Source organism: Ambystoma mexicanum, chromosome 2q, assembly GCF_040938575.1.
Source record: "Ambystoma mexicanum isolate Mex_15411 chromosome 2q, UKY_AmexF1_1, whole genome shotgun sequence".
Classification (NCBI taxonomy): domain Eukaryota; kingdom Metazoa; phylum Chordata; class Amphibia; order Caudata; family Ambystomatidae; genus Ambystoma; species Ambystoma mexicanum.
Window position 1 is genome coordinate 1,042,992,981 of NC_090924.1, and position 26,379 is coordinate 1,043,019,359.

The 26,379-nt window shown below is 45.3% G+C and overlaps 1 protein-coding gene across 1 annotated transcript in view; it reads right to left on the minus strand.

Moving 5' to 3' along the window:
* ITGA8 (integrin subunit alpha 8) overlaps positions 1–26,379 on the minus strand; it is a 791,003-nt gene that overhangs the window by 145,080 nt on the left and 619,544 nt on the right. Inside the window, exon 27 of the mRNA XM_069648404.1 lies at positions 22,063–22,176. Coding sequence (XP_069504505.1) covers positions 22,063–22,176 — 114 coding nt within the window. The remainder of the gene's footprint in view (positions 1–22,062; positions 22,177–26,379) is intronic.

Sequence of the window (26,379 nt, forward strand, 5' to 3'; positions counted from 1 at the left end):
ACTGGCCCTCATTCCAACCCAGGTGGTAAGTTCCCTACTTTACCACCATGGTGTAAACTCTGTTTACACCATGGTGGATGGTGGATTTACCGCCCCATTCCAAGGTGAGTGGGGCGGTAAATCCCCAATCCCCATTTACCCTTCCCCATTCCCATTTTTGCCCCATAGGGCATAATGGGAGTGGGGAAGGCGCTAATTACGGCACTGTAAATTACGGTGCCGTAATTAGCGCCAAGGACGCTTAGCGGTGGAAATCAGGCGTTAAGGGTTAACGGCACCGACGGCGCCGTTAAACCCTTAACGCCTGGGTTGGAATGAGGGCCACTGTCACTGACAGGTCCCTCGGTTGTAACCTTGTAAAAAAAGCATTGCTACCCCAAAAAGACATTTTATATGAAAGATGTACAAGATATGTTTCTAAAAAGGCATCCACCAGATGCCAGCATCCACTATCATTGACTAGCTTGTAGAATCATCACATAAAAATGTAAGCTTGTACTCCGAGACTCCCGGCAAGCCCATAGAGCCGAGGTTTGCTCCGAAGTACTTTAAGACGAGATAGCTGCACCTTTGTGATGGATTGGGGTGCAGATTTATTACTCCTACACCAATCAATAAGGACAACGCAATGGTTTGGCAAAGGGAGTTTGTTTAATGACAAGTACAAAAAACAGAGAGTCCTGGAAATCAGCAGTGATGCGAAAGTTCGTCTCGCTTCAACTCCAATGAACTTCATACAAACAGTGACATTTATACTCAAAACACGTCATAATTGACGTGTAACACTCAAAAGTTAACATGCAATTCTATTGGTTAGGAAAAGGTAACTTTAATATAGGTACTATATCTGTATATGGTAACGGAGTGAGGGGATTGGGTAAACACTGTCAGGTGGGCGTCTAAGCCCTTCCTTCAAATAGGACTACTGTAGACGTCACTAAAGTATGACATCCCATTGGTTCTAATATCTATAGGACCCTAGATTATTTGGTCCATTATGATTGTGTTGGGACCAACCCCATGCATACATTTCCACTTTGCTTAGCAGCACGCAGAACGGTCAGGCAGGCGCAGGGTGCCCCTGCGTTACCCGGCCTTCCTCCGATTATGGTTACAATCAATCATTACTTTAATAGCCATGTGTCAATTAGGTCAATGTGGTTGGCCTCAAAACTGCATCTTCAGTCTGGAAAGGTCCTGATATCTTCATCTGGCCTGATGACATGCATATGTGTGAACCCGTGCTTCTCCTTGCTCGGCTGGTCACGTGCTACCCACACTGTGAATTTGTCTAATTTCTCTCAATTTGTGTATTTGATTTTCGTTTCACCCGCCACCTGGCTTCGCCTTCTTATCTTGATCCTTCAGAGGCAGGCTATTCTGTTCTTAGTTTCAATTAAAAGTAGCTACTGTTCATAGCTTCTATTGGCATGACCTTGGCTTCCCTGGCACGAGTTGCCTCTGCCGAGTTTCGATCTAGCCGTCTCTCCTCATTTTGCTAGAACATGAATCTTGTCTTGTTTGTCCTCTAGTAACCTGAGTTGATTCTGCTGTTCGTGCAAAGTGGAATCGTACTTATAACACTGTGCTTCGTTTCGAGGTACAACATGTATAATGGCGCTTGGCGCGCTATTCTTCTGCTTAGCATAGCAAGCTGCACTGTTTTCTTAGCTTTCTTGTGGTTCCAAGCATATTTAAAGGTGTTAGCTGGTTGAATATCTCCATCCTGCTTATAGCTTAAGCTTATTTTGTATTTCAACATCATTCTCCTCCTTTAGGTTCACGATATCTTTATTCATGGCGTTTCGTCTCTGTGTGTCATTTTTTGGTTGTCATTTCTTCTATTTGTGAGTCTTTCCGGGCCCTCGTGACGTCACCATTCGTCTTCCATTAAGGCCTTTTTGGTTTCTTCCGGGATGGTACTTAGGTAATCTTCATTTCGTCTCATATGCTGGTAAGGGTTTCTTAATAAACACCTTACAGTCCATGGTTTTCTGGGTCCTGGGACTTCAATAGGCATTGTTCTTCTGATAGGTACTGGGCAGTGCCCTACTGCGGCTCTCTGCTGGTTTATTTGCTCATCATACATCACATATTTTGGTGTGAACATTCCTGGTACTTCAAAATGGGTGGCTGGAGTGCAGGCTTTATTTGGGACCTCCTCTACAAGCTTATGATAATAACTTTCATGATTTAATTAATAGTTTCAAATGGATGCCCCCATTAACAGCACAGCCATGACACCACAAGGCAGGATCCTGAATTACCGGTATTGATTGCAGACACAAGGATGTCCTCTGTGAAAAAATATTGTTCTACCTTTACAAAGGTAGATGTTACTGGCAGTGCAAGATTCCATTGACACAGTACAATCGGCTTTCCTATAAAAGAAATGCCTTAAGAAATGTTCACTACCCTTTGTTGTTTTTCTCCTTCCAGATACAGGCCACTTGTCGGGTGGGAAACAGCATAAGTAACAGTGCTGTCAGTTTCTGATGGACAGCAACATTTGGGAAAATCATAAGAAGAGTGTCCTTATTTCCTCATATTCTAACTGGTAGGTCATGTTTTTTTTTAATTTGAACAAATAGAAAATTCAACACGTGAATTATGAATCCAAATTGGTTCTAATATGTTCTATTATGTCGAATCTAAAGTTTTGAAGCACACATCTCTTACCATATGAAAAAGCAAACTTGCAAGGCTGAAGTTGATCAAGGCATCTTGGGGACAAAATTAATATCCAGAGAGAAACAAGCACAGATCTACTCACAGATCTTACTAAGGTAGAACCCGGTTAAGTAAGGAGGAAAGTTTAAAGATCATATTGACTTACTCAGTATGAAGTTCTTTGGTATTGGTCTATGTAATAGGTTACCGGTTTGTCTGATTGATTACAAGAGGAAATTGTTCATAACCTGCACCACAGTTTTTCTCTGGGTTAAGGACAGAAGAGGTAACATTTCACATGTAATATTCTAATGATGAATTACATTCCTATTTATTAGTAGCTTGATTTTATTAAGACATTGGTGTGCCTTTTAATGTCAAATCACTGTTCGATACACTTTGTAAACATGACACTGTTTTCTGTGTTAATATGGATTCAAAGCATGAGTGTTGTTATTTTAATGCACTTTTGCTTTTGTTTTATGGATTTATAGATCTGAAATAAACCTTTCATGATGTTGATAATAATGATATTGTGTGCATCAATATAAAGTAATGAATTAAGTTAGGATGCTTTAAAGAAATATATGTGTATGTTTTTTCATAGACCAATAATGACTGAGTGATACAGAACCAGTACTTGTGAAGATGAAGGAAGAAGGCCTGTGATGCAGACAATGAAATGTAACGCTTTAAATACTGTTATCCTAATGATTGAAACATGTGTCGATGTGATATACTATGTTATTAAGATTTCTACTGCACACCATTGCCATTTGCACGGTCTCCAGGTGCTCAGGCGGATCTGGAAAATAATGGGTTGCTTTGGTTAGTTGAGAGTAGAGGCAAGATTGCACTACTTTGTGTTGTGGTGGCAGATCAGAAATACCCTGAGCTCTGCATGTAGGAGTCATTGAAGACTTTGTGATCAAAGGAGCATCATTGTGATTATAGCTTGGGTGTCTGTTGGCCATGGGTTGAGTTAGAGGAGTATGTTTGTGATGTTTGAAGTTTGGAAAGAGGATCTTTTTTAATAAACACCATGTGCAAGTGGCTGCTTTATATTTGTGTGTGGGGAGTAAGGTGGAGAGAAGTTCAGGGTTAGTCAAGGTGGGGAGTGTTCTTGGGGTTTTCGGAATGCTTTATAATTACTGTTAGTGGCATAATGGTGCAAGGAGTTTGGCTTTAATGGTTTAATTTGTGAAGATGTGTTGTGTTGAGGTTTAGATATTCCGGGAGACAGGAAAGGCGTTCTCTTTTTAGCTATGATAGTGCCTGGTGTGATGTCTTCTAGTCATGTTCCTAGTCAGTTCCTGAGGGCTGTGTGCTGTGTACTAGGTAGACAGCTGGGAGCATGTATTGAGTTCCCTTAGGTTGTGTTAATGTATGAAAGTTAAACTATTGAGGAGTGTAGTTTCCACTGCTTGGTTGGATAGGTTACATTTTCTGTCTATTATGCATTGAATATCCAGGTTTTTAGACTGTTCCTGAATGTTAGTTTGTTCTGCAAGGTTGGGATTGCTCTTGGTAGAGTGTTCCAGTGTTTGGCCACGACAGTGGACAAGGTGGGTCATCCGTGTCTTTCTCTGCAAAGCTTCTGGTTTCTAATAGTCTATTTTTCTTATTGATGTTAGGTCTCTGGTTGTTTGGTGAAGTGGGATTTTGTTTTGGATGATGGGGTGAATCAGAGGGCCTTGAACTGAATTCATTTTTAGATTGATGGCCATTTGAGTGCTCTGAAAGCTGGTGTTATGCTGAGATTGCTATTGAGTCTGAATAGTAGTCTGACTGTTCTGCTTTGGATCCATTGACGTTGTTTTGTGACGTAGTGCAGCATACCTAGGTAAATGCTGTTTGTGTAGTTAACTCTTGAAAGAGTCTAGGGAGATGCTATCGCTCTGTGTGCGAAGGAGAAGTCGGGTAAAGCATGTCTGATAGAGCCGAGATGGGGTATGCCATTTTTGACTATTACATTGCCTTGGGTTTCTAGTGTGTGTCTGGTGTCCATTAAAAAACATAGGTTCTTGATTATTTTAGATGATTTAGGGCAGTTGCCCATTTTCAAAGCCCATGGTTGACGTGTTTCAGGTGCGTCATGCTGGGAGACTGCAATTATTTCCATTTTGTCTGGGTTGACCTTTTGGTAGTTGCATATCATGTTTTCACTTATTTGCGTGAGGCAATTGCTGAGGGTGGTGCTAGAGTTTCTGTCATCTGTCCTTTTGTATATGATGTTTGTGTCATCTGCATAGTTTGTACCAGGTGAGCACATAGGATTTTGTGATCTTCATAAAAGAGGTCATATAGACGTTGGAAGAAGTAGAAATAGATTTAATTCCTGAGGAACTCCACAGGTAATGTGTCATGGGTCGAACTGAAAGGGGGAGCAAGGTCATTTCTGTTCTGTTCCTTAGGAAAGATCTCATCCACTGTACAGTTATGGAGTCCAGTTTCTTTGAGTCTTCTAGAGTACTGTGGTAACAGACTCAAAGGCAACTGATATGTAGAGGAGTGTGAGAGCTGAACCAATGTTGTATGCTGTGATTTTTAGGATGCCCCAAATTAAAAGTGATGCCAGGTCTTTCTCTCCCATTAATTAATTTATTTATTTATATATTGTGCTTTTATAAATCAAGTAAATTGTGTTTCAAAGCATCCACAGGGCAACAGGGGGGGACATGGGAATGAAAAACAAATACAACAATGAAAGATAGAGGATGAGCATTCAGAAGGTGAAAGTGCAGAGAGAGAGAGAGATGGGATGAGGGAGTCGGGGTAAGTGGTAGGTGTGTTAAGAGGGAAGTATAAGGGAGTGGGCACCTGTAAGTGCCTAGGTGGAGTGGTGAGCATCCAACAAATAAGTGCAGGCCTGTGGTGACATATGCCAGTGGGTCTCAAAGCAAACTGCTGGGAGGGGTGGGGACTGTAGACGATTGGGTGAGGGAGGCCAGGACCAGGGAGGACACAAAACGGCCCTAGTTGCCAATCTCAGCAACTGTGGGATTTAGTATAGGAGGAAGGAAGGGGAGGAGGATGTGAAAATTAAAGTCTTGAGGAGGAGTGAAGGTTTTAAGGAACAGCCAACAAACAAAACAAAAGTAGGGATGTCTTTCTTGGAGAGTGCTCAGCGTTGCTTGCTTTTTGATGTTATATCAAAGAAAAACTCATGAAACAATAAACATCTTTCTTGGGTGGACGTACTTTGTGTAATTTCTGGCATCCATTCTCTCATTTTAATCAAGTTCTACATTTAATGTAGCCTCACAGGACCCTACAGTGCCTATTTTCCTTGTCCATCATCTAATCACTGTAACAAATCGAGACCTTGCCGCCCCTTGGAGGAGATTCAACTCAAGACAAAGAGGAACCATCATGTTAAAAAGGACAGTCACAAGGGGCTGTTTCATAGGAGGGAGTCTGCTGATGAAAGAGATTGGCCACCGGCTCACTGTTTAGCGAAGCGCTTAACACACAGAGAGTTTCTGCCTGAGGATCGTAAAGATCTGGAGGGAGAGTATTTAGTGAGAGTCAGTTGTAGATAGCATGGTCCCTGGCCCCAGGCAGCCTTGTGGATGATGCAGAGGGATATGAATGGGATCCTTGCAGCAACTGGGAGCCAGTGGGGAGTTTTTGGGGCTGGAGAGATGCAGTCCCTGGGCCTGAGACCAAGGATAAGTCTTGCAGCCCTATTTGGGATTATCTGGAGGGGTTGCAGAGAAGAAGAGGGTAGATTAAGAAAAAGGCTATTGCAGTAGTCTAGCCCAGAGAGTACCAGTGGTCTAGAGACATTGAGCTTCTGGGTAAAAGTGAGGAAAGGAAGAATTCTGTTGAGGGGGTGGAGTTTAAAGTGGGATTTCTTGGCAAGGTCCTGAATGTGAGGGATGAAGGAAATAGAGGGGTCAAAGATGACTCCATGGTTTTTGGTTTTGGTGAAGGAGACAAGGGAGGAGAGCCCATAGAAGATGGCCAGAGTAAGGGACAGAAAGAGGGAGCAGTAGTCCAGATCGGAAGCATCTCAATCTTGCTGGCATTGATGCAGAGATCATTGGAAGTACATCAGGACTGGATGGCAGATAGGCAGTCAGGAATAGTGCAGGAAGTAAGAAGAACATCAGAGGGAAGTTTGAAGACTGGTTGTGTGTCATCTGCGTAACACTGGAAGTTTGGGGAAAAGGTGGAAATGAGGTGTGCAAGCGCAGCCAGGGAGAAAGTTTGGTGCCCCGTGGGATGCTGCAGGTGGAGATAGAGGTGGGGGAGGAGAAAGAGCCCAGAATAACTTGGGATGGACGGTCATTGAGAAAGGAGGTCAGCCAGTCCAGTGCCCGCTCGGAGATACCTAACAATGGAGTGGGTGACTGTATCAAATGCAGAGGAGAGATCAAGTAGAGTGAGAACAGCTGGAGAGTTGGAATCAAGAGATGCGAGCAGTTCTTCATGGGTGTTCAGAAGAGCAGTTTTTGTGCCTCTGGATGCTTGGAATCCAGATTGATGGCCGTGGAGTCAACCAACAAGTTCAGTGTGCTGGGTCAGTTGGGGGAAGACCAGCATCTCCAGGAGTTTCACAAGAAAGGGGGTTATAGATATGGGGCGGTAGTTGACTGGACAAGACAGGTCTGCAGAAGGTTTTTCCAAGGAGGAGGCAAACAATGGCGTGCTTGAGGGGAGAGGGGAAGATCCAGTAGCAAAAGAGTAATTGCATAAATCAGCAAGTCAAGGGGCAAGGAAGCCAATATTGTCCTTATTGATTTTGGAGGAGCAGGGGGAAACCTGTTTGGAGGAGGCCATCATGGAGAAGACAACTCAGTGACCTCATCAGGAGTGATAGGATAGAAGGAGGCGAGAAAGGCAGAGGGAGGATGGGATGCCATAGAAGACAAGAAGATGAGTGAAGGGGAGGGGGAGAGGGATGAAGGCAGATGCGAAGGCAGCAACTGACACTCATTTCATCGGACAAATGTTTTGTGTATGAGGTTGGCATGGCTGGGGGAGGCATTGTCAGAGGGCCGAGAGGACCCATGTGAGAAGCAAGGAGAGAGAGGTCTGACCAGGGGAGTGGGGTGACCAGTGGGGAGGGGAGTGAAAGACCAGTGTGGATGAAGGCATCAAGAGTGTGTCCAGCCAAGTGGGTATGACCAGAATGGAGAATGGAGAGGGAGAATGAGGTGCAGAGGTCATGGAAGAGAGTGGAAGCCGTGATTGAGGAGTCAAGGTGAAAGTTGAAATAGACAATGAGGAGGAGTTTAGTGGTGGTAGTGAGGAGACAGGAGGGGAAATCAGCCCAGTCAGAGAGGAACAGGGTGGTACAGCCAAGTGGCCTGTTGATGGTGGCAATGGTCAGTGAGGAGGTGGGAGAGATGACCAACTTGCAGACCAGGCTCTCAATGGAAGAGTAAGCATGGGTGGGCATGAGGGAAGAAGAGACCCACTCGAGGAAGATAAGAGCAATCCCACCACCTGCACGATTAGGGCAATGCTTGGAGATGATCTAATAGCCATCAGGGAGAAGGCAGTCAAAAGCAATAACTGAGCTGGCCTTGAACCACTTCTTGGTAAGAGCAAGGACATCAAAGTCAAGGTCTTCAAGAAGCAGGCAGATGTCAGCACAGTGTTTGATGGGAGAATGAGCATTAGGTGTGGCTAGATGCAAGGAACTCCACCTTTGAAGGTTTCCAAGGTGGGGTACATGGGCGTGGTACACCAGTCTGAGGGGGCGGGGCATAGAGAGTGGGAGAAGGAGTAGCAGAAGTGGGGAGAAAGTTAATTAGGGATGGCAGGTGCCTGTCAAAGAGGAGGAGGTTTGGTTGAGGACCCTGATCCAAGATAGTGCCAGTGTGATAGATATTAATGATATACCTGGATGATGCAAAACCCGCCAAGAGGAATTTTCATTTAGTGCCACCATTAATGAGAATGTGAGAGAAGAGAGAGCAGTGATGAGATGAGGAATCCATAAATCTGGAGAGGGGACAGAGAAGAAGATATCAGTAAAGATTTGTCTGGAAGTTGCGCTGACATAGGTGTCTGCGAAAGGTAGGCCAGGATTAGTGGTCAGGATATCGTTTTTAAGCTTTTTTCTTCCAGACTTTGTGAGAGAGGTAGGACAGGTGATAGTATAGCAGTTAGAAACGATAGAGCAGATGGTGAATGCCATAGTGATGAAGGAAAGGAGGAAGAAAGAAGAGGGGCTGCACAGCACAGTACAAGCACAACTCACCAGGTGGCCTAGTAGCTGAGGGAAGCAAGAAGCAGATGCACTGGAATAGCAATCAGAGCACACAAAACATATGTAGGGCACCAGAATTTGATTTTTTGATGCAAGGTACTCTGAACACAAAACACAAAATTGGCAGCACAGATGTAAGCGCACCTAAATTCGATTTTAGATGAAGGTCACTCTGAACAGACAAAACAAAATTGGCAGCACAGATGTAAGCGCACCTAAATTTGATTTTTGCTGCAAAGCACTCTGGAGACACAAAACAAATTTGGCAACACAGGTGGAGGGTGCCTTCCAAGAAACGTTTTTGCTAGGCAGGCAGTCAGAGGCATGTGATACAAGGTGGTGATGACTTGTGCCATGTGGGTGTAGGAGAGAGATAGTTCATGAAGGAAGATGCCAAAGTGTCAGAGATGTTATAAAAACACACACCAGGTTTCGAATTTTCAATAAGGGCTAAATGTGATGTAGGAAGGAATACGTGAGATTGAGTAAGGCAAGGAGTGGTATAGGCACACCTTGGTTCAACAGTTGTTAGAGATTAGTGAAGAGGCAGTTCTAATGCCCAGCATCACTCACAAGGTGCCCCAACGTCTGGGAAGGCTTACCGGAGTGCTTTCATCAGCAGCTGGTCCTGGGTGTGTGGTGGCTCCTGTTGCTTCCCTCAATACTTGTGAAGAGTGGCCATAGTTCTGAAACTTACATGTGAGTTATTGTATAAGTTATTATACTCTACATGCTCCAAGATTATGCTGTCAATTTAGCTCTCAAGAAACGTGGCTGGGTAAGGTACGTCTGAGTTTGGATGAAAGTTAGCGGGATCTTCTGGATTCCAGTGATGTTTTTTAGGAGTGGTTTGACATACGCCGTCTAGAAAGCGTTTGGTACAATTCCTCTTTTATGAGAACAGTTCATTCATTTGTGAAAGTAGAAAGCTGGTGTGGTCTGAAGTTGTAAAGTGTAAATTTAGAGGTTTTTTTGTGCAGGCAAAATTGTATTGTTCCTAAACAGTGGGTTCTTGAGATGGCATGAATAAGCTGCGCATCTGCCACATTTAATTGTGATCATGTACTCTATCGTGAGTATAATACAACTACATAAACTGAACAATTGCTAAAGGTGCAGTGTATTATTTTTTGGAAATGAATTAAGCTTGATAGGTAACAGGGCACTGGGAACAAGAAAATATGTTTTTAAATGAAGGAAAAAGGCAATTGAAGGCAGCAAAGGAAAGTGCATAGTAGGTGTTTTGGAACCCATTCTTGAGAATGTAATTGAAATGCACAGTATATTGTTGTTACAACAATATCATATTTCAATTGCAGCATGCTGATAGCAAGAAATGGATCATATTTCTCTTACAATGCATACTAATGCATAGCAACATTGTTTCTATTTACTTACAACTCATGGTAAGCGATACACAAAATCAGCTGGAAATACCTGATATTAGTATTTTATTTCTTCTAGTTTGTGGGTTTCGAAGCTGTTTTTCCCGTGGTGACATTGTTGAGCATCTGCCAATTTGTGGTAAGATGTTTTAAGCAGAATGCCCAGAAAAGCAGCCATCAGCATTAAGGAGTCTCATGCTGTCATTCCCACAGAATGCCACACTAACAAAGCTTTAATTGTATACAGAACATCAAATGTGAGGGAGCCAGAGACCCAGCTGTTTTTGCAGTGCTCCGGGGTAAGAGTAGATAACCAAGTGCCCTTTAGTAGTTTATGTCACAGGAAACCAGACATTGCATGCTCTGATCAAGGGGGTGCCTGCTGTAGGTGGAAAGGTTAATGATAAATTCAATCTGCTCTCCTACTTTGCTAAGGCAGCGATGTACATGAGCTGTAATGTTCAGAAAACTATTTTCATGACAGCAATGCACACATACATTTACAGTGCAAAACATATTTATATTGCTACTAATGTTTTTTTTTTACTATTAAACATATTAGAGATCGAATTGTAAAAAACTCATAACTAAATCAGCAACTATATGCATGGCTAAGCAGTGCAGATGGTTGTGTTCGGCTGCTATTATTTATAGAAAGAGAGGCCAAATTGGTCAATGTGCACATTGTAATTGTTCTTTATATTTTATGGATATTTACATGATCTTAAAAGTTGGAAATAGATGCTTAAAATAGATCTTGCATCGTTCCACATTCTTCTGACATCTTAGATCAAATGGCAATACCACCCTGGATTACAACCGTGTTATCTATAATTATATTGCCAAATGTGTCATTTTAAAGGCACATCTTTACGGTCCACCAGTGTATTTGTCACAATAAAGTAAATGTCCCATCGTATGACAGGAATGCTCTATGGCAATGAATGTACGGTTACGTCCAGCTGCTGTCAAACATCATGGTTGGCTTGGTTGCCCAGAACTGTGTGTTTTTACCCACAGAATAATGCCACCTGCACTTTATAGCGGCATAATTCTGTCAGTAGATAGTTGCTATCATCCATCCTTTGGCCTGCACCCTTTACCCAATTGCTGGCAATGTCAATGCTGTTGGCGTTTCTCCATTGGAACAGCCATTGGCGGGGTCTTCCCTCTGACCCCATACTATCAGCCCCTCACACCCTACCCTGGCCAGCACCTCCCTCACCTGACACTAGGGTCTTCTTCCTGCGGCCATCTTCCGAATCAATGCTCTCTGCTCTGCAGGCCTCCCTCTGGAAAGTGTTGACTTCCCACACACAAATCACCATAACGACATCTGCTGGTGTAGAGCAGTGCAGGAAGTCTGCCCACCGGCACATTCTCACTGACATGTGTGTCTGCTGGTGTGGCATCACCGGCAGTTTTACCCTGTGCAGCTTTGGCTGTTGTCACACAGCACAACTCTACTCCGCCGTCTACTCAACAACAGATACCCTGCTCTTCGTGCATTTCCTGGAAATAATGATTGTGGGTCTAGTCCTGTAGGATCACAATGGTTAATACCACACACTCTGCTTTTCACTATATATGTAATTTCAAGATAGGGCAGATTATATTTTACAGAACTGCTCCACAAAATCATATCCTATTTCATGCAATTCAGACCCTCATCACAACCCTCTGATAGTTGGAGCAAATCGAAATGGTTCCAAATTACTGTGAACATGGAATTTAACTGACCATGGCCCTCATTACGACCCTGGCGGAAAGTAACTGACATGACCGCCATAGCGTAAATAGCGTTTCCGCCATTGCACGATGGAGCAAAGTGCGGCCAATTCCGACCCATCGGGCACGAGCACCACGCCATGGCGGAAGTGCAAAGTCCGCGATGGCGGAAATGACCCCAAAACGGCCCATACCGCCGTCGTACGGCGCCCTAGGTGCAATTCCGCCACCCATTTTAGCGGTCACCGTAATGAGCGGTCAGCGCAAATTACGGTCACCGTAAATATACGGAAACGGAAGTAAAAACATGGGGCCGGAACGGGAAACAGGACGCCGTACACCTATAAAATCAGAATCCCAACACAACCATAAAAAACCGACCCTGAGACACATCCCAACCGTTAGCCACCCCATAATAAAAAAGAAAAATGGGAAAAGTTGCTAAAAAAGCGTGCGATCGCAAGCGGCAGGTCCACTTCTCCCATGAGGAACTCACCGTGCTCACAGAGACCCTCCAGGAGAACGCTGCCGTCGTCTTCTCGACGCAAATGACCAGGACAGCACTTGCGAACAAGAAGGACATATGGGCCCTGGTGGCACAGCGGGTAAGTGCGGTGGGGACCGCACCCCGCAACCCACAGCAATGCAGGAAGCGATGGGACGACTTGCGGATACGCGTCCGGAGCATACTTTCAGCCAACCGCAACATTGCCACAGCTACCGGGGGAGGATCTGATTCACCCATCAAGTTGACCCCCTGGGAAGAAATCTGTGCCTCCACCATTGGAATGGAGAGCATAGAGGGAGTCGGAGAGATGGAGAAACGAGTGCAGACATCCGAAGAATCAGGTAGGTGGGCCAAATTAAACAACGCTAAATCCACAAAGTCCAATCATGTGAAGCACCATGTGTCCCCATAGTGCAATAGAAACACATGTCCAGGAGAACGTCCACATACATTGCCATGATAGCGCCCTGTAAAAGTCAGATTAAATACATAAATAAGTAAAAATCCTAAAAACACCCTCTGCATGTGCAACATGCACACCCTAACTGCAGGCTGCAAAATAACTGCACCCTCAATCCACACGAAAATGAGACCTCCCCCAAGGCCCTGACCCAAATCACCCTCAGGTACCACCCCAATGCATGTGATACATTGCCATTCCAATTACAACAGACCCATAAATAACGCTTGCCCTCCTTTACTCCACCACAGGGTCCGAATCAAACGACGAGCTTCAGGACACCCCTACCAGCACACCTGCAAAGAGGGCCAAGACCAACGGCCAAAGACCCTCCACCTCAGCTGCACGGATCAAGACACGTCAGCAGCACGAATCGAGTGGCAGCACACTGGAGGGGACATCAACAGGCACCCCAGCAGCCAGCATGTCCACAACAGCAGCACCACAGGTCCCTCCAATGGATGCCACAGAAGGCACTGCTTCTGGTGGCAGCAGCACCATAGGTGACACTGCTTTCATGCCAGCATGCTCCGACACAGAAAACGGTGCTGTAGATGTAGGATCCATCCATGACCTGTCCCAATCCCCCTGTATGTTTCATCCCGTACACCATGAGGAAACCACGCAGGGGCACCCACAAGACGACGACTGGCCAACCCCCACAAGGCCTGTGGCAAGGCAACATGAGGTGATCAGCCCCTCTGTGACACCACCGGAAATGGGCATGGCCCAGCAGAGGCAACAGTCCCTCGAGCAGATGATAGTGCAACAGCAGCAACTGGCCACGCTCCTCAAGGAGCATGCTGATGAATGTGGGGGTTCTAAGGCAGCCATTGAAACATCTACTGAGACACTTAGGGCAGAAATGGAGCGAAGTACAGAGACACTAAAGGCACAAATTGAGGGAAGCACCGAGAGCCTGAGGGGACAAATGGAGAGAAGCACCGAGAGCCTGAGGGGGGAACTGCATGCGACGTCCAAAGATGTATGTGTTGAACTTGCCGCTGTGCGCCGTGTGCTCACTGAGCTCTCACAAACCCTTAGGGACATGCATGGACGTGAGCAGGCAGAGACATCATCCGTTGCAAGTTCCGTCCAGGACAGCCCCCAACGCAGATCTGGGAGGAACCTGCGCTCCACAGGCAGGGGTGCCCCTGATACCCGGAGAGGGGGCTTGCAATAGCGTCTGACCAATGACAATGAGCATCTCTGGACACTGGTGTTCTGGGGGGAGGTAGGAGGGTGGAGGGGGTGTGTAGGGTTCTTCCGGGTGGCGGGTCGATTGGGTGTGTAATACCATTTCACATTTGCAATACATATATACACATTAATCCAATGAGATGTGTGGACATTGATCTTTGTGTACGAGGCCTTTCTTGGCGTACAGGCCACATTGTGCATGTTCCCGACACACACAGTGCTACAAGTCCCGTGTCCATGTAACAGCCACCAGGCGTGAGTACTAGAAGCATGCATCTATGATATTCTGACGAATCTCACGGGCCTCCTGTGCCTCGCGGACTCCTTGAGGTGCTGCCACATCCCCACCCTCATCATGACCATCTTCAGGTGCTTGCAGTTCTGCGTCAGGGAGCATGGCCACATTTCTACGTACGCACATGTTGTGTAGCATTACACATGCCATGACCATCTTTGCAACCTTCTCATGGCGGTACAGGAGTGCCCCGCCAGACCTGCTGAGGCAGCGGAAACGAGCCTTCAGTAGGCCGAATGCCTGTTCTATGACTACACAGGTACGTGAGTGGGCATGGTTGTAGTCCTCCTCATGCTGGTTCTGTGGGTTCCGGATTGGTGTAAGGAGCCATCTCTTCAGTGGATACCCGGCATCACCTGTATGTGGACAAAGAAGGATGTTTGTGGAATAACATTGCTACGTACGCATCCCCCCCTTCCTGCCACGTCATTGACGCATCACCTACCCCACATTCACATGCATTAAATGAGACTCACCGAGTAGCCAGGATCGGTGCCCTGCGTGTCGCTCCATGTAGCGTGGTACTGTAGAGTTCCTCAAGACCATAGAGTCATGGGTTGATCCTGGAAATCGGGCACAACAATGTGTAAAGATCCTGTTGGAGTCACACACCATTTGTACATTGATAGAATGATATTGTTTCCGGTTGCGGTACTGGACCTCCATGGCATGTGGGACAACCAATTCCACATGGGTGCAGTCGATGGCACCAATGCAACCCGGTATGCCGCCAAGTGCATGGAATCCCACTTTTGCGTTTGTGAGCTCCTGCTCCGAGCGTGGTAAACAGATGTAGTCGTCTGCGTGCTTCAGGAGGGCATCAAGCACTTGGAATAGTGTCCGTGACAATAGTGGCTGTGAAATGCCATGCAACTGTCCGACTGTGTGCTGGTAGGTGCCTGTGGCCAGGAAGTGGAGTACAGACACCACCTTCAGTAGGGGTGGGATGGCGGTTGGGCTATCTATCATGCTGACAAGGTCAGCGTGTGTCATGTCGACAATGGCGGTTATGGTGTCCCGGTCCAAACGGTAGAGGGTGTGGATCTGCTCAGCAGTGAGATTGAACGGATTGGCACGGAGGCGTGGGATTGCGGGCTGCCTGCGTGGTGGTAGTGGCTGTGCTGGTGGGCCTTGCTGCCCCTGCCTTGCCCTCCTCCTCCTCCTCCTCCTGCGTCTCCTCTGTGCGGCCGGTTGTTGCAGTCGTTGGTGTTCGTCTTCTTCTTGAAGTTGGAGTACTTGCAGTGCTATCAGGTCCCCCAGGCCCAACATCGCTAGTCCTGTCGGTAGCATTTGGGAGTGGGTGTGGTTGTGGGAGGGGTTTGGGTGTGCAATTTATGTGTTTTCAGGCTGTATAGCCTCCACCTGTGGTGATTCATTTCACCTGTGCCAGCTGCAATTACTTTTGGGCGAGCACGTCCCGCACACAACGCTGCTATTTGACGCATGGCATCTTGCAATTACAATCATGTATATGATCCCGATGGCAGTGAAATATTGGTTAATATGTTGATTCTGCTATGGTCCCATTGTTTCACATACTATTTTTGCAGTCGCGGACAAACTTGTGAAGGGTCAGTGGAATGTAGTACTCGATCAACGGTGGACCCTCATGCAGCACTGTACCGACGTTCACCGACGGGCGGGGAGTCCCATTAGTGATTGAAGCCAGTTGCCATTTTCACACACAGCCGCACTACATAGATGTATTTGTGAATCCAAGCGTTCACAGATGCCTTTTCGACGTGATGTTGCAAATGAGGAATTCGAAGGACAGCGCTTTTGCTTTTCAACTAGCGGCGAGGAGACGCCCACAGGTCTGACTGGAAATGTAACGTTCTATTGTTGAATGTCCTTGGGACAGGGCCCATGACGAGAATGCAATGATTGATGTGAATTGAATGGGATGCGCAATAGCGTAGTGGACGATGAGGCCGGACGTCCCCAAATCCATGTTACTTCACTACACTAGTGAACCGGGCAGGAGCACAGTGGATTTTGCAGACTGCATTACGCACAGACTCAATGGAAATTTCAAATGTAATGTGAGTAAATATTCAGGCGTTTCTATTCCGGGATGAGGGAATGATGAATGGATGCATGGACAGATGATTTAATTGAGAGTTTGTCATGTGCATGGCTTTTTGATATCTATCCCCTTCCCCTGCGCTATGTGATGCAAAGCTGCCATAGTGGGTCCATCATCGGTCTGCCCTTGTTGAACCCTCCCTGTCTCGATGCGCCTTCAAACACTTGTGTCTGTGCACGTTACTAATCACATCTAATGGATTCTGTTTTGACAGACGCATGCACACATACACTCGTTAGTAATAGTGTATTGAGCTCGATTTATGTCGTTATGATTCGCAAGTGATTTTTGGGTGACATTAATCCTTTTGAGTGTGCTAGCATGCATATGGTTGTATATTTAGTGTGTTGAATGAACTGAGTGATTCATATGAAGTTCGGATGCCCATGCTATTATTTTTTTCTTTTGGGTGACAGGTATCTCCTCCCCTTTTGGCGCTGCCATCTGTACGCCACTCCTGCAGATGGGTTTTACACTCGACACCTGCAGCTTCGAGTTAATCAGTGGAGCACCATTACGATCTTATGGGACGATCGCCAATGGGCCACATGCCCTTACGCAGTACTAGTGGCTAGGAGCAACATATGTACCTTTCAGCTGGACTAGTGCCTACTTCATGGGACTGCCCTGCGGTTCTAGGCGCTTCCGTGTTGCCTTTTTGGTCGTAAATGTAGGCCCTGTGTACCATGAAGGAACAGGGCGTCACACAAGTAGAAGCTGGTCATTCATTGCGGATGCAGCCCACAGTGATGGAAATCATTTGGGAGTTAGTTTGCGAATAGCTGTATGGGCTTGGTGATTTGGATGTGCATTAAAATTATGTTCAGATATTGACCGTGTGGCCTTATTCTTTACTAGTGATGTTGCATATTCCGATTTGTGGCGCGATGTATTGTGAGATGATCTGCATTGGGTTCCGGCTTCTGAGTGGAGTTGTGTGGTACTGTACTGGCCGCGTTTGCCTACGAGGAGTTGTGCAATGTGGGCAGGGAGTGGAGTACAGGCACTCAGTAGGGCCATGTACGGTTGGTTCGCGATGCCGTAATTCTCACCATGGCGGAAAGGTACTTTCCGCCATGCTTGATGGCGTTGAGTACATGTCCGCTAGGGTCAGAATTCGCGTACCGTTGCGCCATGGCGGAAATTACAGTTTTGCAAGGCGCGCGTGCGCGTGCTTGGTGCAGTTAGCGTTGGCGTTCACTACGGTGTCGCTAATGGCATCGTACTTTACGGTGACGGGTCATGATCGCAACGAGCGGTATTCGATGGAGGTATTTCATTTCCGCCTTCGTTTTTGGAATTCCGCCAGGGTCGTAATGAGGGCCCATGTACATACCTGGACAAACATACAATACTTGCCATCAATTGTAGAACAATTAGTTTTCTGAGTTTCCGGTGTTTTCTATTTCTTCATGCGCAGGTTTCTATGTTTTTTCATGGCTCTTCCCTCTTTTGTCATCACTGCAATCACAGTTGTCCCCAATACTCTCCTTCCTAGTCAGCACTTATTGAAGTCTCTGCCTCCTGAATACTGCTCCCTTCCTTTTCCTTTCCCCTACTTTCCCCTAATTTCACTCTTCTAAATGACGAGGGGTTGCCCTATGTCACTCTACCCTCAATCCTTCCCCCCGACTGCCACCACTCTTCATGCCAGTCTTTGATAACTTCTCCTCCTCTTACGCTCTGTGCTAGTGCACCCACATCCCCTCCCCACTGCACCCCACCTCAAGATGCACTCATCCCACTTGCCCACACAACTGGCTCATGCCCAACACCATGCCAGTGGTGGCACACACTCACCACACACACACTCGTAATTGGCAGAATTGATCTTGCTGTGCTGTGGCGCAACCACATAATGAATCCAGCGGTTGTACTAGTGGCTGTCAGTGGAACCAAAAGAAATGACAACAAACACAACGCAATTTTAAACTGGTTGCACTCGTCACACCTCAAATCCTGACACACAGTGCGAATTCTAAATCCTAACAATATCAACATCCTCTCCGCTACCTCTCACCAGCTCTCACCTTCACTACTTCAAAGTTATTTTGACAATTCTGACAGTTTCCGTGCAGGCCCGTCTCTCGCATAATAAGCAGGACCACCCAGGCCTATTTAGCATGTTACCTGTTTCTCATATAGCCCACTCAATCCTCACATTGGGCCTCATTATAAGTTTGGCGGTAGCCTTGCCGGTAAAACTGGCAGGCTGCCGCTAAACTTCTGAAAAAATCCAGCACCCGCGAATGGGGCAATTACCGGGTCATTACAGCCCTGACAGACCCAGTAATTGCCCATTCGCGGGCACTGGAATGGAATGCTCTCCATTACCATTTGAGCACTGTAGGGCTCAATGGGAATAGGGAGGTTGGATGCACTGGCATCATTCATGATGGTGCCGGTGCATCTGACATGCTCTGCTCGCGGGTGCCGGTACGGCCGCAAGGTCAGGCCTGGCGGCCGTAATGGCACCAGCGAGCAGAACTCGTAGTTTGCTGGTCCGGGAACTACAGTACCGGCAAGCTTACCAGTACCGTAGTTCCCGGACTGGCAAACTTGTAATGAGGCCCGTTATTTATTTTTTTTTTCTCTCATGATTTTAACTTTAATCTCTAAGGCTACTAGGCTACTAGGCGGCCTGGTGGGTTTGTGATCATACTGTGCTGTGCATCCCCTACTCTTTTGTTCCTCCGATCCTCCGACACCTCTATGGCACTCACCATCTTTCCTATCTTTTCTAACTGCTATATTATCACCTATCCTCCCTCTTTCATGAATTCAGGAAGAAAAAAGTTTTAAAAAGACATCCTGACCACTAACACTGGCCAACCTATTGCAAACACCTATGTCAGTGCAACCTCCAGACAGATCTTCACTGATACCCTCTTTTCTGTCCCCTCTCCAGATCTATGGACTCCTCGTCTCATCTCTACTCTCTCTCATCACACATCATCACCCATTAATGCTGGCACTCGATGGGGAGTACTTCTGACGAGCTGCACATTATCCAGGTGTATCATTTATGTCTATCACACTGGCACTATCTTGGTTCAGAGTCCTCAATCCAACCTCCTTTTTGACCTGTGCCTGCTGTCCCTCATCAACTTCCTTCCCACTCCTGCTACTCCTTCTTCCACTCTCTCTGCCCCCCCACCTTCGACTGTTGTACCACACCCCTGTACCCCTTCTCGGAAAACCTTCCAAGGTGGTGACCTCTTGCATCTAGCCATGCATAATGCTTGTTCTGCCATCAAACACTCTGACGACATCTGCCTCCTCCTTAAAGACCTTGACCTTGATATGCTTTCTCTTACCAAGACGTGTTCAATGCCATCTCAGTCACTGCTTTTGACTCCCATCTCCCTGGTGGCTATAAGATAATATCCAAGCCTTGCCCCAACCATGCGGGCAGTGGGGCTGCTCTGATCTTCCCTGAGTGGGTCCCTTCTTCCCTCATACCCACCCAGCCTTGCTCTTCCTTCGAGAACCTGGTCTGAAAGCTAGTCATCTCTCCCACCTCATCCCTGACCATTGCCACTATCTACAGGCCACCTGGCTCTGCTACCCTGTTCCTCTCTGAATGGGATGATTCCTCCTCCTCTGTCCTCACAGCCACCTCTAAACGTCTTCTCCCTGGTGACTTCAACATCCACTTTTACTCCTCAATCACAGCATCCACTCTCTTCCGTGACCTCTGCACCTCGCTCTCCCTCTCCATTCTCCTTTCTGCTCCTACCCACTCAGCTGGACACACCCTTGATACTTTCATCCACACTGATCTCTTACTTTCCCAACCACTGATTACCCCACTCTCCTGGTCAGACCACTCTCTCCTCTCCTCTGACATGGGTCCTATCAGCCCTCTGACTGCACCTCCCCCAGCCCTGCCAACCTCGTTCAGGAACATCCAACCGATGAAGCGAATGTCAGCTGCTGCATTTGCATCCACCTTCATCCCTCCTCTGTCCCCCTACATACTCTAATTCTGATTCTGCTCTCAACAACCTCCATCATGATATCTCTAATACCCTTGACATTCATGTCCCAGTCATGAGGATCTGCCTGAAGCATGCCTCCAAGTGTAATACCTGGTACGACTCTGAACAACTCTGAACCTGCAGCCCCAAAACGCAAGTGCAGATCTATGGAACAGAAGTGGCAGACCTCAGGCTTGCCCTCTGTCTACTCCAAAGGCAATACAACACCCCTTCCCTCCCAAGCCCTCTGCAACACACTGGCCACACACTTCACTGCAAAAAATCAGGACATCTTGAGCACCCTTGTGTCCCCTTCCACCTCTTCTTCCACCTCTCCCCTGCCTCCTATGGCATCCGATCCCCTTCTGCCTTTCTCTCCTCCTCTCCAAAATGAGATTTTTTTGGGAGGCAACATCTGTTTTTTTTTTATGTCAGGTGCCATACATAGTGAATTAATTGGAATGCTTCATTTTGCCCTAGTGCAAAAATATACGTGTAATATGGATTGGGGCAAGACCTGTGTGCTCCATTGCTTATTACTCAAGCAAGAAAACTGGTGCATTCCCTCAATTGTCAGCATTGGTGCATACATTATTCACCCTAGGGCATCATGTGATGGTTAAAGCTTGGAACGAAACATGTAACACTGTAGATGCAGAAGGTGCACTACAAAAAGGTTAATATTACATTTTCCTGGTCTCATGAGGAAAGACTGAAGAATTCTCTCAGTACAAGTGGACAGCGAATGCTCAGATCCTTAGATGTGGGACACTCTCAACAGTATCCAAAACGTTCAGACTCTTCAGAAGTGGGTCAACAGTTGACCATCAAAAGACCAGTGATGTAACGCTGGTCTGCTGTAGGGGCCCACGGCCAAATGGTTAACAAATATACCATGGTTTCTCTGTTTACATCTTCCCTTGCCCTCATGCCTATGCACGTGAGATGATATCATACAGATGGTACAGTAGAGAAGTATTCCTCTGAAGTTTAATCACTCCAGGAACATTGGAACATGCATGTACACCAGTAATTTCCCCCGAACCTCATGGTTCCAAAGGAGGAATGTCATCCCTGAAAGAAAATGTCCTTAAAAGATCTCCTCCTGGGCTCAGAGTGAATGCACTAATTTTAGAGGCCAGTCATTGTTCTATGAGCTGTATATATGGATAGCGGAATATGCTACACTGTATAGCACCCATTAATGGACAGTTAATAGTAGTTTGGGATACCTTTGCAAGCGAAAAAAAAGTGATAAATATTGTTCATCCGCAGATACATTGATTTTTATATTTATTAACTGTATGGACCTCCTTAGATCAAAAAAACACATTCAACAGACAATGGAAGTCTCTCCCTAGCATGGGGAAGAGGGACAACAATTTTGGCAAAGACATGTTTTACATGTAGACAAAATAACAGTCACACCAAAAAGCATTTGTGTGGTTCCATGATATGCTGTAAACAGAAGCTTCTATGCAATTTCTTAATCTTACATAGTCTTTGAGTTTCTTTTCTATTGGTTACCTGTAAGAACGTTTGCGCCCATAACCGAGCTCTCACTTTCAGCACTGCACTCTGTCCTCCTTCTAAACGTCCAACACGACAGGATATTGTTAAGCATTTGATATTCGAGCAATTCTGTAAAAAGAAAATAGCAAAGAGTTTAAAGGCTTTCAACTGTAAAATCTAGTACAGGCTATTGTGGAAGAATATTTGAAACACTTGCAAAGTACCATGAGTGTTAATGTGTTATTCAAAGAGCTGCATATCACTTTCTATTTGTATAGATTTCCTCTGACCACCATGGACATTGTGGGGTGAAAATGCAGCACCAGAGTGACTGAGATTGAGAGGCAATGCTGGGCCCCTACATTGAGAGCGAAGCTGGCTTGTGTAAAACCCATTGGAAAATGCAGGCCAGTTCAAAACATTGTTTTCTGATATAAGGCCTAGTGAATAAAGCAAAATTTGCCTATTTCAACTTTGGTAAAATACAACGACACTGAGTTGAAGGAGAGTGTGCCTTAGAACTGTATTATTGTAACTGTGTCCAATGGAGGCAAACAAAAAGAAACATGTGGTGTGGTAGCTGCTGACTTTGTGTAAACTGGGAAAAGGCACCTTTGGCAGATGTAAAACTGCAGCATTGCACATGGAAAGAAATTATAAATTTGAAACACTGCGCATTTAGAAGATAAAAAGAAGGAATGATGCATGCCATCTAAGAAATAAAGTCAAATGACAGATGGTGTTTATCAGGAATGAAGAGACTCAATCTTCACCATATAAAATGACAGCATTTAAAGAGAAAGGCCTATTTTTCTGTATAAGTGAACACTGGTTTCCTATGTTAACTGTGACCTATCTGGGTGCATAAGATTCATAATGGATCTACCTCTGTTCTAATATAGTAGAAAACAAAGATTGTATTTATGAACAGCAGGCCTAGGTGGAATACAAAATGTTACATGTTAATAAACACATTGTGTCAATGTAAAATGCTATTCTTTTAGAATTATGTATATAGCTTGATTTCCCCCTTGAACTGGAAGGACTGTGCCTCTGAAACTTTGACCTAAAGACCTTTGGATGAGGCCCTCTAGAAGAAGGTCTGGTTTTCAGTTCAAATGCTAATATATACAGAGAATTAGAACAGAATTGTGGGATTTGCAGATAACACAGTGAGCAGAAATGACATTTGAGGTCAGGTCTACCCATTAAATGTGCATTAGCTTCAAACAAAAACCTTTGAAGCCCAGGAAGGGGGGAGGGCATGATAACATGGGCCAGCCAGATTTCCTGATCAGGTCATAGAAGAGAAATGAAACCTAAGAAATGGTTGGGGCTGGTGTGAAACTCAGGGACACTTGTGGTGCCTTGCTATTGACTAACATTGAATACATTTCCTTGAATAGAAGACTGTCAGGACCATGTAAAAACAAATGTTGTGTGATGGATACAACTTCAGTTATGAAGACAATTATGATTCCAGCTTTCTAATAATTTTGAGGGAATAGAAAGTTGTTGTGATGATAGGTTATAGAAGTAAGGTTTGAATCAGGAAGGGGCAGATTTGTGACTATTTTGGCTCAGTAATAAATTGATAAAAATGGTAGCTCCTCCTAGGAACGGTATGCCAAGATATGATTAGTATTTTCTGACTTGCCATAAAATATAGAACTCAAAAATATATATGTGCAAGCGATTATCTGAAAAATGAGGGTAGCTGCCATGTTATTAGATTTTCAGAGCCCAAACGTGTAAACCTACCTGTCATTTTGAAATTATATATTTTTCCTCCTCCCTCAGCTTCCATAACCCATACCTCTCAACTTCTGGTCCTATCAGCAGCCAGTGGGCATCTTGATGGGAGGTGAAGGGAGAGAGCTTCCCAATCCATATTATGATAATATGTAGGTATCATCAGCCCAAAGCTTGGCAATTTCCAATCTAAGAGGGGCTTGCAAGAAAACAACTAGGGAGAGCGAACAGGATAGCTGCCTAATCCATCGGGGCACCACCTTGCCAGGGGAACAAAGCAAAACCGAGGCCTACCTCTGTCTAGAAGGAGGGAGAAGAGCAGACCCACAGACTTTGCTTGGAAATATGAGAGCCCTATGTGAGAGAGGCCTGTGGCTGGAGAGACCTGGCTGGAGAATAGAGGCTTAAGGTGTGTGCTGCCTACCTGAAAGGGGATCCTAGCATCTGGCAGGCCTCCTGAGCTAAGAACAGAGATCTCCCATGTAAGTAGATATATCCCAAAGCTATCAATTGTTTGGGGAGCTACCTGCCTTAATACCTTTCCCTTAGTGGGTGAAGGGGGGGGCAGAATTGGATAGACCCTGTCCATATTGAACTAAAACGTTAACCCAATGAATTCTCTATAGAAGAACACTCTATACAGTTACATTGAATCATGTTATCCCAATGCACTGTAAATGACTCTAGTCTGTAATGTAATTGGGTAACCCTGCTGTTCAATGGAAGGTGCTAGGGTCCCCAAAACAAAAATCCCAACACCTTGCATTCCCTTTGATTTTTTTTGGTGAAAAACAAATTTTTTCTTTCAGTCCAAACCAGAATCCGAAAGCCTTGCATTAACATTTTAGGAGTGGTGCAAAACAAAATTCTCCATTTATTCCCTTGTATACCAAATCAGAATTACCAAAACATTGCATTTTACCTAAAGAAAAATCCCAAGATGATTTTCCATTGTGTTCCCAGTCCCTGTACCTTGCCTTCAGATCAGAAGGGTCCTATCTAATTGATGCCTGGAGGGAGGTGGTTGCTGGGAGAAAGGAGTAGTGTGCCAAAATAAGCAATCACTGTGTGTTTTGTATTTTTCCTATTGGTTAATTTGCAAGAAATCTGATGTAAATTGTGACTGCAAACTTCAAAATGTTATCTGTGTATTCTAGCAACTGAAAGCCCTTTAAACCTATGTTAGTCAATTGATGCAGTAAATTAGAATGTTTGATATTGTGTATTTACACAGCATTGTTGGTTGATGTTTTTGTGACTGCCTATCATTCTCTGCAAAAACTTCAATAAATATATATTCTTACTATACACCGGCCTGGTTCCTAGCTCATTGGTGGTACAGAGGGTATTGGCTAGGGTGGTATGAGACAGGATGGAGGCCTCACCAAAGTTGAATCTGTATAAACACTTTTGGTGCGCATCACCTTGCTTGGGGGAGAAAGGAACTCCCTGAGATGAGAGTAACCACCCAATAAACCATGAAAACATTTGAGGTTGTTTTTACAAATAAAGGCAGCACATACATGCAATACTTTTCTGAAACACCATCTTACACGGGCAAAGCTCTTTTGAAGGGATGTACTCAGCTGAAATACTGTTATTGAGCATTTGTCCAAAACCAAATGTGGTATAATCAATTGAAGAAATATATTGATACACAATAATCTGACATTTTTATATAGCTGTAACAGGAATAAGGAATAATAATGTAGTCATCTACAAATGTTATGTAATGGTCAGTAATTTTAAAAAGCATTTATACTGTGCCCATCTGTGGATTAGTGGTTTTAAGGTGCTGAAGCTTGTCTGTATCGTGACAGATCGTGGTCCAAGGGGGAGAATGAAAAAAGAGGAAACGTTGAGAGGATACGAGAAGTGGGAGTAGGGTAGAGGTGAGCAAATAAACACAATGGAAAGCCCAAAAGGCATTGGCATAAAGTGTGTGATTGTGCTACTAGGATTGTATGTGAAATCGTTGGGCGAGGATCAAACAAATGTTGGTCAGAAACAGAGGGTACAGAACCGAACCATGAGGCTGGGCAATTGAAGGCAGCTTCTACTACCTTAATTGTGTGGTACTAAAATTAGCGCATGGTATTGTGATGAGCTTGAGATGTGCTAAAGCGGGCCCCTGAAGTATACAGTCTTCCTCGCCAGATTACATATTTCAATGCCCACTGTAAACAAGGGGAATAATCTGAAGGTGCCAAGCAGACTGACTGAGATTCCAGATCCAAAAGTTGCCAGTGTAAAGCCAAATGTGAGAAACACAAACTGGAAGAGTGGGAAGGACTGTCTCCATCCGTCCAGAGATTGGTTGATCAATTCTAGGTGCGCTGAAAGAAATGCAGTGCAATAGTTGGTGTGGGTAATCACATCTTAGTGATATGTACCCTGTTGCACCCATCTATGGCAGCAGAGCCAACCCTAAACTTTCCATCCAGTGGAGGAAACAAACTCTATCATATCTCCCAGAGGAGCACACACAGCACATGCAAGGCTACCCCAGGAGACACAGACAAGTTGATCCATTCTACTGTGTTCCAAAATACAGACATGCCATTTCCATCATGCCCAAAC